General features: G+C 42.1%; 1 protein-coding gene across 1 annotated transcript in view; it reads right to left on the reverse strand.

The window, feature by feature from the left end:
- Positions 1–10,867, reverse strand: part of Itga1 (integrin subunit alpha 1) — a 152,292-nt gene extending 141,425 nt beyond the window's left edge. Inside the window, exon 1 of the mRNA XM_021179797.2 lies at positions 10,301–10,867. Coding sequence (XP_021035456.1) covers positions 10,301–10,361 — 61 coding nt within the window. The 5' untranslated portion in view covers positions 10,362–10,867. The remainder of the gene's footprint in view (positions 1–10,300) is intronic.
- Between the last annotated feature and the right edge of the window lie 3,181 nt (positions 10,868–14,048).

The following is a 14,048-nucleotide window of genomic DNA, read 5'->3' on the forward strand; positions in this document are numbered from 1 at the left end:
CCCCCCACTCTCCCCACCTCCATCTAACTTACCATCTTCCTATCACAGAGCCTCTAACTCACATTGCTTTGTTCCTCTAAAGCCTTTCACCGAACCAGGCACAGGTCTCACTAAAGCAAGAAGGTAGACCTTCCTGGGCTCTTAATGAAAGAAAGGTTTTCCCTGAAATACTGTCAACTTTTGAAAATTTCTCAAGCACTTTCTCACTCTTATAAGGGAAATGCTACCCTCATTTGAAACAATAAATAAATAAATAAATAAATAAATAAATAAAATGAAGTTAGGAGGAAGTTAACAAATGTGCTCAAAATCATGTAACTGGCATTCAGACCCAGGCCTGATTACCCCCACCCACTACCACCATAAACAATCTGTCCTATATACATAACGGTCTCTGCCAAGCAAGCTATGTGCTGTTAGCCCCTGCTGCTTCCTTTGATTGACAGCTTTGCCTGTTCACTGGAATCAACCTAGAGGGTTTGGAATGCCTTGACCCCTCCCCGACACAGGTTACACCTTAAAGTCATTACATTCTTCAGCACATAATTTTGTTTCTATCAAACTTAGGTAATCATTCATTTGGATTTTACTTTAAAAAACTGAGTACATTTATTTCTACATGTGTTACATGGCAAACTCATAATGACTCTTATTTCATATTCCATGACTTTTTTTAAGTTGTAAGGCAAACATCTTTTTTTTTTTTGGGGGGGGGGATATGGGGTCCCATGTAGCACAAGATGACCTCTAACTGGATATAGAGCAAAGGATGACCTTGAACTTCCAACCCTCTTGCCTTCATCCCCTAAACATTGGGATTAGAGGCAGGTAGGGCTTCACCCTAAGGCTTTTAAGAGGCTCAAATTTGGGGCTTTGTAAACATTGTTCCTACTGAACTACATCCCCTGCCCTAAGCTACTTTGTAAAATGACATTGTTCTCAGTGATTGTACATGCTACAATATTTCTCAAAGAGTTAGTTTTGTCTGAAACACCTTTCCAGCTAGGAACTTTTTATTTATTTGTTTATTTATTTATTTATTTATTTATTTATTTATTTATTTATTTTGTAACTTGGGCCAGTGTTGTGTGATCAGTGAGCAGATATTCACCTTCTCCTTGTGTTACCTTTGTTATATATCTAAATCAATAAATGACTCGTTTAAGTTATTTGGGATTGTAGTTCCTAATATAACCCCCAAGTCCTTGCATTCAAACCAAAGCACTCTGTTTTCAAATCCTGCACTCTGGTTTTTGGGGCACATTTTATGTCACCAGAATAACCTTTGTTCTGAATACATCCTAGGAATTTTTATATGGTGCCTCAGCTCATCCTGTTATCGGGACTTAATAGTTCACTTTACCTCATGTGTCTGTCTGGAAGGGCTGAAAACCACACCTCAGGACAACTTGAATGCTTTATCTGGCCTTTTTGAACTCTGGATGTTTTGTTCCTTGTATCTTCCCATAGTCCCTGCAAGGTCCTTTGCCTGCAGTATCATATGTAATCCTAAGCTAGGCAGGGTAAAGCGACAGCCACATTAACCTGACAGAAGCTTCCTAACACTCTTTGTTTTCAAATTATAATTCATTTCACTTAAAGATGACGACTAAAACCTATCGTCTTAGGTGACTGTATTTTTATTCTTTCCTCAAATAGCTAAGTAAAAAAACTAATGATGAACTAAAAACCTGATAATAAAAAAGATCATGATTTACTAAATCTATTGTCTGAGCTTGTCCTTTGTACTTATTGGAGTTTGGAAACAGATCCCTTCCCGGGAATGTTTCTAGTGATATCTCCTTTGCCTATCACACTTATATTAATCTTTCCAAAAGAAGACAACCCGTCAGTGTTGCCTGCAAAAAGCTTTTGTCTGTTGTCTTGGGGACACTGAGAGTGGAGAACTGGGCTGGAAGTCAAGAGAACTGCGGCTCTCGCCCTCCATGTGTTTTCACCGTGACTTTTGGCACACTCAGTCCATTTGAAACCCACTTTTCTTCTACTTGACAGTTGAGGGACTTGAAGTCAATCCCACAGATTACAGCTGTAAAACTCGGCTGCGTCAACTTAAAGAAACTAACACCTATGGTATTTGTTTTCAACTATGCATACGTTTAAATTCGACTCTTTTTAAAACTCATTCTAGTGATTTAGGGTTGAATGCTTTGTGCATTAAAAAAAAATGGTATAAACTAGGCCCACAAGAGAAAGCTAAGTAGGTATTAAGGTCCCTGATACCAAACCTGAGTTCATTCTCCAGGTAGCAGGAGAGAACTGACTACAGCAAATTGTCTTCTAACCTCCATACTCACTCTGTGGCACACTTGAGCACCCAGACATACACACACAAAGTAAATAGTTGTTAAAAAGTTAAGAAATAAAATAGAATTGGTAGTCTTGAGTGGTCTTTCTTAGCTGGAGTCTGTCAGTGCTAGGTTCTGGGTTTTATTCTCTCTTTATGTTACAGACACATTGTTTCTTCTCTTGTCACATGGGCAGTCTTTATGACATTGCAGCAGGAGCATGCTCTGCATAGATCTCTAGAGTCCTGGAAACAAGACACTCTGGGAAATCTCTCACGAATGCCAGACTTGGAGCCAGAAATCGGAATCCCACAAACTAGGGGCACACATTAATTTGAACAGGATCATATTGGAAATAACTGGCTTGGGAGAGTTCCCTGGAAGAAAGCAGGTTGTGTGCCATTATTTCCTGCAGTGTATTTCTTCCTAGCCATACTAGGAAATGAAATGGTTCATGTTTGTGTAACAGCAACAAGGATAATGGGTTCTTGAAATATGGATGTCATGTTTGAATACTTGGTACTTAGCACTCCATCTTGTTCTTGTTGTTCAACTAGGTGGGGGCGGGGGGGCATTGTTTGTGGTTATTTCTGGCAAGACTTTACTGTGACCACAATCTGAGTTTGTCATCTTTTCTTAAAGCCTCCCTGGGAGTATATCCCAACATCACTTCTCGGTGTGTCTATTATATCTTCCAGACCACAAGTCCCTGAAGGGCTCAGCCTACCCTCTTTATTCCCCAGCACAAGTAATATGCACTAGCATGGCACATATGAAAGGCTGAGCCGAAATCCTCCTTTAATTTATAGTCTCTAAGTAGACTATCACAGAAATCTTAAACACAAGAAATTAGGTTGCATTTTATACTCTTGCCAAAAACATAGGCAAGACTACACTTAAGGTAAATATCTATAAACCTATTCAGTCTTAAAGATATCTGGGAGTCTACAAGAAAACTGGGAGTTTGACCACATATTCCTAACAGAAAGTGTTACCATCTTTTTAAATAATAAATGTCAGTGATGTACATGATTCGAAATGTGATCATTACAGCACATGTTAAGCAGTGAGTGCTCTTATTATGAACATCTGGGGACGGATACTATTTTTAAAAAGAACATATGCCAACCTTAGGCTGTACAAAGGCTCCTGGGTGACCTCTACAAGCAAAGTGAAGTGTGTAAAGGGGACAGCTACTTAACCAATTATTGGGGGAAAAGGGGAAAGGCAGAACGGGGAAAACTTTTTTCCAAGGAACTTCTTGTACTCATTCTCTGAATTTCTTTTTGACTACAAATGCTCATGTGGCAAAGCCAACAGTCCCTCCCCCCCAACCAAACCCCAGCGCACCAGTGCCCCATGTGTCTCAGTGTGCACAAGTGCCATCCACGTGTAAGCATGTGTCTGTCTGTATCTATCTATGTAGTATAGGGAGATTTTGTCAAGAAGTAGTATAATAAAATGTTTAACAAATACTTTAGGAGCTAAAAGTCCAGCTGGTCAAAGCACAATTAACCTGGCACTAAGACAATTCGAGTACTTGGGAGGTAGAGACAAGAGAGTTGGGGATTCACTCACCCTCAGCTACGGAGTAAGTTTGAGACTAATTGCTCTCCACGAGATCTTGTACACACATAATGTAATTTGTAGCAAAATATAAAAACCACCTCAGTCATTTGACCTAATGCAATTCAGATGCTCTATTAAAAATTAACCATTGGCATTTATTTCATCAGATCTCCAATAATGCCCACAGGTATGTGTTGTTTTACTCCTGGTATTTAAATTATCATAACTTTTCTATGAATCCAGGTGTTGTAGCTGTAGAAGGCAGACACTTGGAGAAAGCAGACTTTGGACTTAACAACGCACACATTTCTATTTCTCATAAAACATAACTGACAGAAAAACTAAATAAAAGATAACTAACTTCTTAAAGTTTCCTTTTAAGTCATGGAAAAGATCAGATTACAAATAGGCTTGTCATACACATCAAGCGCTAATACTCAGGAGCATGACAGAAAATTCAGTCTGCCACCACTGGGGACAGACAGACAGACACACAGACAGACAGACACACACACACGCACACACACACCACAGACTCCTTACATCATTTCACCTTTCTCTTCATCCCTCCAAAGGAAGCTGTTCCCAGGAAGCTTTGACTAGGGGAAATGGTAAGGGTAGTGATGGCAGAGAGACAATTATTCCTCCAGTCAGATACAGTCTTGGCTTAGAAACCAGCTGAGAAGAGGGGCAGAGGCCATATCTGTGTCTAGAATGGCTGCTATATCAGCCTCCTGGAAATCCTAGGATACAGAGCTCAAGTTTAATTTTTCTTTTTCTTTTTGGTTTTGGACATTTTGTTTTCCTTGGGAGAGAGAGTCTCACTATGTAGCCCTCCCTGTCTGGCTTGGAACTAACTCACTATATAGACCAGCCTGGCATGGAATTTGTAGAGTCAGCCTGCCTCTGCCTTCAACGTGATAGAATAAAAGGCACGAGTCACATGTCCAACAAGATGCAGTTTGCAAATGTACAAATATAACTCTGTTGTTGATTGCAATATTCAGATGTGTTTCTTTTGCACTTTAATATGTCCCTAATAGGATGCTGCTAATGACCTAGTAAACAAACTGGTTGTCTTTGGTGCTCATATTGTCCAGTGCTATGTAAAATATTGCAGTTTTCAACTGGTGGGTGAAAGAAAATACGAATAAAAAAGGAAAGTTCTAACTGCTCCTAGGTATGGTGGAGGAGAACGTTTATTGTTGATTAAAGGGAGCATAGCCATTCACAGAGAAATCTGGCAAGAGTCCAGAGTGAACATAACCCTGAGCCAGGCCATGTGAGGAGAGCAGCAGAGGCGAGGGGAAAGCCAGGAGATGAGGAGACCAAAGAGGCCAGGAGGGTAAAGGATAGATAAAAGGGCCAGGGAGCCAAAATGGCTAGATTACATAGGGGGAGGCAGATGAGGAAAGGGCAGCCCAACTAGGTTTAGGGTAGGGAGTGAAGTATGCTAGCCATATCCTGTGACAGGGAGAGAACTGAGGCATGCTGGGGGAGCTTGGGGGTTAGGTCCGCTTTGATATGTTAAATAGACACCTCAGTTAGCCATTTGTCTCCAGCAGGGAGACCAACATGGAATCATCTATTCAATCAGATAAAAATATAGGCAAGAATATATTTACAGGACAAGCTAATCTTTTAAGTAGTTTATAAGTGTGTCCACAGTCCATTATTTCATAGTTTATTCAATAAAAAGTGTCCATTGTTCTTAAGTACTAAGGATAATTGAAGAAATACACAGTCCTCAGAGAGCACACAGCATGCAGGAAGGCAGACAGCTACATATTTCATTAATGCCTCATATGGTGTGCTGATTTATAGAAACAAGGGTGCTAGGGACACTCTGGTGTCTGGGGAAGGACAGCTAGTCCAACTCATGGACTCACTTGGGAATCACATTTGTGTTGGAGTTACGGATCTATAATGCCTGGAGTAACTGCTTATGTCAAGGCCCAGAGGCAACTTGAGAAGGTTGACCCAGTAGGGCAGTCTGAAGGAAGCTCAGAAATCTTGAGGAAATGAATATACTCATCTCATTTGCATCTCTTGACACTCTGCTCTACTGTGGTTTGAGAATGGAGACAATTCTCTAGTCACAGAGAGCCCTGAATAAGCAATCTATTCTGTCTTTAGTGCTATGGCAACGATTCCACAATAGTTTTCATCAAAGTTGCATAACAGGAATGTAAACACACTCTTTTGTGTCTTCCGTATCAGAAGAGCAGTTGTAGAGAATAGTGTTTGGATCCTAACTCTAGGAAAATGCATCCAACAACTTATTTATTCTATTAAAATATTCTAAGGGGCACATGAAAGTTCAGCTAGTTAGAAATCTCAGTGGGGAGCTTTAGGGTTTGGGGGTAGAGGAAGAAAGGCAGAGGAGCACCCATATTTACATAGGTCAAGAGGTCAGCAGCAATCAGACATGACTCTAGAGCTCAGACATTGTAAAGCTAGATGACTACTACATTATTTGCCCTTCTGCGTCCTGGGATGAAATACCTAACAGAGACAACTTAAAGGATGAGTGGTTTATTTTGGCTCAGAGTTACAGAGGTGTCAGTCCACAGCCAGTAGGTCATGGTAGAACATCAATTCACACCATGGTGGACACGAAACAGAGGTGGTAGGCAAGATACAACTCCCAAGGACACCTCTCTAGGTTTCCTTTACCCACACAGCAAATTCCACTACCTCTCATTACTCTGTTCAAATTTTATATCCATCATTCAATTAAACCACTACATTAGAGCCTACGCAATCTAATCATCTCTTGAAAATGTAGCCCTGAGGGACAGTAGAGAGGTTTTATGTTTTTTAATATTGACCATCAGTATTAGTGTCAAGACCACATAGAACATAACAACATATTGAACATATATGAACAAAACAATATGTATATATATATATGTATATATATATATATATATATATATATATATATATATTTGTTACTCTTGTTGCCTTACAACTAAGCAAATAAACAAATCCCCATGGATTCACCACTGTATTTATAGACATTATAGTGAGTAAGGAAACCCCTCCGTCATAACTCCTAATACATGTTGCCACTGGAGTTCATTTATTCAGTTGGACCAGTGACTGTCTCCCCTTGCTCAGCCATCTCCTCACTGTAGTTCACTTTGTATAGGAGATACTGGCTGTAGAAAAGAAGGCTCGAAAGATGACTCGTGCTTCTAGGTAAGATTCTATAGAACAATATACAGCTCAGCTGAGGCTGTATGCATGTCCTGTTATTAATGGAGATGATAGAGTGCACTATCATCTAATTTCACTATATACCTAACCATCATGGAAATAACGCTGGCTTTATTAACTATATATGTATCCTTGTTGAAGTAATTTAGCCGTTCGTGCTTGCATTTTACCCACAAGGTCAAGCGATAGAGGACAAGGAGCATGTACAAATTAGGCTTGTTCCACGGCAGGAAACTTGAGGTCAGAGGTGTGAATTGAAGTAATTTGTCATTTACTAGCTGTGAGACTGTGGACAAATGGAAAAAAAAACTTCGTGCTTTTTGTTTTTCAATTTTCTTTCTTCTTCAAATTATGGACAAAGTATAAGCTTTCACTTTTTAAAATTAGAGATAAAGCGCCACAAAGTTCTTGGCCCAGAGTCCACCATACAACAAGTTCCAGTATTAATTCGTGCTACTTATAATAATCATCTATGTGGAAGGCTGAATCTAACCACTGGATATTTCCAATGAGAGCAATAGGTACGTTATAACAAGGGATAGGGAGAAGGTATATATTCCCTCTCTTCCTTCTTGGCTGAACATCAGTACTGACTCAGCTGCAGTCTACGTGTCCCCATACGGAGATACAGCAGCCTTCTTCCGGTCATTAGGTTCCTCAAGGTGTATGAGCAATCATGGCCTCTTCTCCCACTGTAGCTTTATGTGATTTCTATCTACAGTTCCTTATCCCACATGCTCTATCGTTATTGGCTCCCCTAAGGCCTCCTCCAGGCCGTCTGTTTACGAAACTCCTTTCAGGTGAATCCTCTGTGTATGTCATATATTACACCAGGATGTTGACCTGTCTAAAACAATGACAAGGACTTTATTTGAAGATTAGTTAGGGAGGAACCTTTTTTCTTGGCAAATTATTTAATATATGTTGGGAGAAACTAACATAAGGAGTTGTAAATCCTTGGGAAGTTTATTGGAAGGCTGGTGATTTTTAAATGATATATGCACAGCATTGAGAGCTGGGTAGAGTTTGTTCAGAAAGCAGGGGGTAGTGGAATGGAAGGGTGGGGTTACTTTTGTAGAGGTATCAAACAACAAGAACGAGCAAGAGGATTACGAGGAATGTAAGGAAACTATACGGGATGTGATGGCTGTTCTGTTTAAGGGTTGTGGTAGGCAGAGTAACAGTGTGGAGCCACCAAAGATGCCCTTGCCCTAATCCATGAAAGTTGAGCATATTACCTTTGATGAGAAAGCAGACTTGGCAGAGAGATTGAATGGGCATTCCGAAAGAGGTACCAAATAAATGCAGGGAGGGACCCAGGGCAGGTAGACCTGGAGAAGATGTGACCATGAAGCGGGCCAGAGAGGAAGACTGAAAAACTGCATGTCAATTTTTGAAAGTAGCCTCAGGAAGTGGAAGGAAACGCCCTGGTGGGGGGAGTGGGGGCATGATTTTTATCACAGTGTGACTTAAAACCTATAGAACTATAAAACAGTAAATACCTTGTTTTAAGCCAATAAATCAATGGCAACTCATTGCAGCAGCAATAAGAAATGGATACAGGGTCCTGGATTTGGGCAATCTGTTGAGAAATTTGGATTTTTATCTGAGAGGGCAATCTCGAACTACTACAGATGATCTACTTCAAATAGATACAAGAAAAATATTTGGTAGGTGGGTCTGAGCGACAGTTTAAGCTCTGTAGCATCATTCCTAAATGGAAATGTCTGTAAGACTCCATCCACATTAACTGCTGAGTCCATGGTTTTTAAGTATGAGTAACTGATAAGGAAAAAGTCAATCCCGGGACACTTAATGCCTTGTGTCTTGTGGAATGGACATAAATACACTAAATATAAGGAACCTATCCGCCCTGGGTCAATCATGCTCTAAATATTATACACTAAAAACTGGAGCATACTTTATTCAGCAAGGCATGTCATACCAATGTATATGTGAAACTGTAGCTTTCTCATCCCCACCCCTCCTTTTAGAGGATATGGAAGTTTCGTTTGCACACTGACTGAATGTTTGGGGAGGAAATGGGGAGGAAAAAAAAAAAAAGATACAGCTTGAGTAATTAGTAAACAATTCAGATTTTGCAAAACATCAAGATACGATCTCTGAAAGTTTGGGTTGGAAGGGACTCACAAGCCAAGCTTGCATCAAGGGTCAATGCAAGAGCTGGTAGGTTAAAACCACTCCTTGGCCTATAATGCTGTTCAGAAGTCACGGCTGTTTGGCTTCCTGGACATTTCCTGAAGAGTGGGAAATGTTGGGATGAAAGCCCGCAGCTAGTTAACTGCCCACACCACTTTACTATGACAGAGGATGGGCTTATTAAAACTCCATTTGGAAGTGAACACAAGAGTTCTTGTGCTTAGCCGTTTTACTGGCCCTATGTAATAGTCAAATGTGAAATTAACTAGTTAGGAATGCCAACAGTGAAAACAATCAGGCAATTGACTATCAAGTCTTGTTAAAGACAGCTACTAATTGAAGAACTAAAGAAGTGATAAACTGTGCTTAAACCCTTTCACTTGGACACCAGCTCAATTTCCCTCCCCAACTGGTAACTACAATAAAGGCTGTGAGCTTAGCTACTGTTAGGGAAATCGGAAATGTCCCCACATTTCTCTCAGTGGAATAGAACACTGCAGTACCTTTTAAGAAGGTACTGCACCTTCTTAAAAAACGCATTTGCATTTGAAAGACAGCACTGCGACATTTGGGTGCTAAACATTCAATTTCAAAATGTTCTGCCTCTTAGGAGCTAACGGTCGTAGAAACGTCATATTGGGACAAGAAGTAGATTTGCCTGGCATGCCTGTCTTTCCTTGGTTTTTGGCAGAAAAGGTCATAAGTATTAAAAAGAAAGAAAATGCTATCAAGTTCACTTCTGAGCAATCCTAGGGCAGGAACTTTGCACACTAATCAGACGCCCGCCCTCCGGTTACTCTTTCCCTTGCAATAATTCAAATGCCTAAAACACAACGCACAACTTAAAAACAACTTTAATTAGAAATGCCAGTTGTACTTGGAAAGTTCTCAGCACCTCCTCCCGCACGCGGGCGCTCCCTTCAGTCCTTTGAACTGACAGCTGTACCTGAGGTCCCCTCCGGTTTGCCCCTCTGCTATGTGTGTCACCCCTCACCCAAGCCCCAAGCCCCACCAGAGATGCTCAGGAAAGCAGGGTCGCTTACCGGTGAGAAGCCAGATGCAGGCTACAGTGACCTCTAGGCTGGCAGGGCGCCTGGGGACCATTGCTGGAGTGGTTGCTGGAACCAGCACGTCGCTGGTTCGTGGGCAGGAGCTGGCAGGAACAGGCAGAAGCCAGACGCCGGCGACTTGCGCTCTGGGTCACTCGGTGTGGTCTCCGCGGGTGTCCGGCAGTGGCCCCAGCGGCTGCAGCGCCCTGGAGCGGTGGAAGAGTAATTTCCTGTGTTTTGGTCGAATGCTGCTAAACCCGCTCCACGCTTCTCAGATCCCAGATGGATTGCCACATCTCCCGCCCCTTTGCGCGCTCAAGTCTCTGAAATCTCACTGGCAGCCACCCAGGCTCTGTCCGAGACATGGACAAATAAAGCCAACTTCGCGGGACCGTGTTTAGGCTAAAGTCCACAGGCAGCAGCAAAGCAAACCTTAAAGGGACATCTGCCTTTCACTGAGAGGGCGATCTTGCTTCACGAACTAAATCCCAAAGGTGGTGGGAAGGCGGGGCTGGACATTCAGGAGGGTGTCGTCAGTCTAGTAGCCCCGCCTTCGCACCCCAGGACTTCTCCCGGATCTGGGTAGAAAGGGCACTTTGAAAGTGCCCGGGCTTTTACTCCTTGAAGGGAGGCTGCTTTCCTGTGTCCAGCTGCGCAGAATGGATCAGACCCGCAAGGAAGTTAGCCCTTTTATGCCAGCGGACTCAGGAACTTGGCCTTGGAGCCTTCTCGCCTCCAGGCGTCCTGGCCACCAGCAAGCTTCTCTGAGGGCTTTCCTTTAAGTTACAGAGAGCTTGCCTCTTTTAGAAGACTCCTGATTAAAGGCAGTTGTAGATAAGGGGTTTTGATGGGGGAATCACAGTAAGACAGCCAGGAAGAAGGGAGAAACTAGACTGGGGGTGGGCAAGGGAGAATTAGGGAAAGAGGGTGGGAGTGGGCAGGAAGGCAGTCTCCCTTGAAATGGAATGTGGGCTATTTTGTCTAAACTAAATTAGGATGTTTGAACGTTGAGAACTTGCTCTAATAGAAGCCAAGGTACTGTTTTAGGTTTTGTTTAGCTTTCTTTCTTCTTCTTCTTCTTCTTCTTTCTTCTTCTTCTTCTTCTTCTTCTTCTTCTTCTTCTTCTTCTTCTTCTTCTTCTTCTTCTTCTCCTTCTCCTTCTCCTTCTCCTTCTCCTTCTCCTTCTCCTTCTCCTTCTCCTCCTCCTCCTCCTCCTCCTCCTCCTCCTCTTTCTTCATTGAATGCGTATTAAGTCAGTTCGCGTAATTTCTGTTTAAGAGAGGTGGGCAGGAGTTGGTTGGCTTCCTGTGCCTGGTCACTCATGATCCCTATTAGCTTCAATAAATATGTGTCATTTTCAAGTGGCTTAGCACTTTTGAGAATTTCAAAGAAGAGAAAGGAATGAATGAGTGGGGTTTGTGGTTAGAGCCCTTTGCAGAAATCAGTCCAAGTAAGTAAATACTGGGACATCCCTGTCCACAGCAGGACAAAGTAGGAGAAGGGTGCCACCCAAAGGAGGACCCACTGTCCAGACTACAAGGCAGGGATCATAGATAGGGACTGGGAGTGGGGAGGGCTGGAGAAGCACACAGGCATCACTAAGTAAACTGCCAAATAGAGAAATACAGAAGCAACAAGGGGAAAGGACAAATGTTAAAGAAGTCTGGTGGCGCACGCCTTTAATCCCAGCACTTGGGAGGCAGAGGCAGGCGGATTTCTGAGTTCGAGGCCAGCCTGGTCTACAAAGTGAGTTCAAGGACAGCCAGAGCCATAGAGCTATGCAGAGAAACCATGTCTCAAAAAATGACGACGACGACAACGACGAAGAAGAAGAAGAAGAAGAAGAAGAAGAAGGAGTCTGAATATCAAGAATAGGGTGAGCTATCCAGGCATGGTGGCATATGCCTGTTATCCCACCACTGGACAACCTGAGGAAGGAGGGCTTCAGATTCAAGAGGCACTTGGGCCCTAGAGTGAGACCATGTCTCAAAAATAGACAACACACACACGAGAGAGAGAGAGAGAGAGAGAGAGAGAGAGAGAGAGAGAGAGAGAGAGAGAGCAAACAAAACAGTGAGGAGGACTCTGAGGTCACAGGGTACCTAACCGAATTACCACAACCATTAGTCCATTAGCAAAGAATTCCCTTTCTGTGGCGGTTTGAATATCCTTGGCCCACTGGAAGTGGCACTTTTAGGAGGTGTGGCCTTGCTGGAATAGGTGTGACCTTTTTGTAGGAAGTGTGTCACTGTATGTCACTGGTGGTGACCTTTGAGGTTCCAAAAGCCCCTTTCCCACTTAGCTCTCTCTGCCTTGTGATTGGGGCAGTTGAAAGCTCTCAGCTACTGCTTCAACATCATTCCTGCCTGCCTGCTGCATGAACCCTGCCTTTATGGGCAAGAACTCTAACCCACTGAAACTGTAAGCCTCAGTAAACCCATTCTTCTGTAAATCACATTGGTTCAGGTGTTTTATCACAGCAGTAGAAATATAACTAAGACAGTTGATAATTCTGGTGAATAGTCTTAAAGAGAAACACACACACACGCATTTTACACTGAAGTTTGTGTTGGGCCTCATTTAATATACTGTAAAACCACTAAAGTTCTGGAGTTAGGATGCATCGATGCGAGTTCTGGAATCATAGCACTGTAGCTGTATGACATGGAAGAATAGCCTAGGTTTTCTTCTTCTTCTTCTTCTTTAAATTTATTTATTATTCTACATTAAGTACACTGTAGCTCTCTTCAGAACCCAGAAGAGGTCATCAGATCCCATTACAGATGACTGTGAGCTGCCATGTGGTTGCTGGGATTTGAACTCAGGACGTCCGGGAAAAGCAGCCAGTGCTCTTAACCACTGAGCCATCTCTCCAGCCTTAGCCTAGGTCTTTCTAATGATGAAACTAGCTCTGCTCCCTGAAGACTGTGTGAGGACAAAATGAGACAACTTCCAAGCCTTTAGCACAATGGTTGGACTGAATTAAATGCTCACGAGCTACTAAATATTCTTCTTCCTCATGGTAGAAGAATTGTCATTAGGTCAACAACAGAAACTTAGGCCTTCCCTATGTGTGATGGACCCTATAGAAGGCAATCACACTGTGATCACCATCAGGAGGGGAAAGTTGGGATTTTTACCCCAAACTCTCCATCAACTCCTATTATTTTTTAAATTACCTTTGGCATATTTACTAGAAATTATGGAACTATCCGTTAGACATGCTTACAAAATGGGTATACATTAAGGTACCAAACTATTATAACACTGGCACAGTTTGCTTTTCAAATTGGCTATTTGTCAAATGGATTTAAAAAAAAACAAACCTAAAATAGCAAGTGTCATGAAGATTTGGGGAGTAGGAGGGTTCCTTTGCAAAGACGAAGCCTAACACCACAGAAGGTGCTCTCACCTAGAAGGTGTTGCAAGATTTGCTCCATAGTAAATAATTTAAAGTTTGTTCCACAATGAAAAAAAATCTAAGAAAAAAATTAAATGTGTTTTTTTTAAAGAAAAGTTTATGCTGAGCCTTCAAATACTTCTTTCAGCTTCATGATTTTTTTTTTTTCATTAAAATAATTCTTTGAAAAGTCTGTACCTGTAAATAATGAGTTCTGGTCACCCTTTACCTCTCCAACTCTGCTGAAACCTTGAACCCAGTTAGCTCCCCACCCCCATATGCATATGCTATATGTGTGACATACTGAGTTTAATTATGGTTGCTGCATAAACTTGGGCGGGG

Source organism: Mus caroli, chromosome 13, assembly GCF_900094665.2.
Source record: "Mus caroli chromosome 13, CAROLI_EIJ_v1.1, whole genome shotgun sequence".
In the NCBI taxonomy this organism is placed as follows: Eukaryota; Metazoa; Chordata; class Mammalia; order Rodentia; family Muridae; genus Mus; species Mus caroli.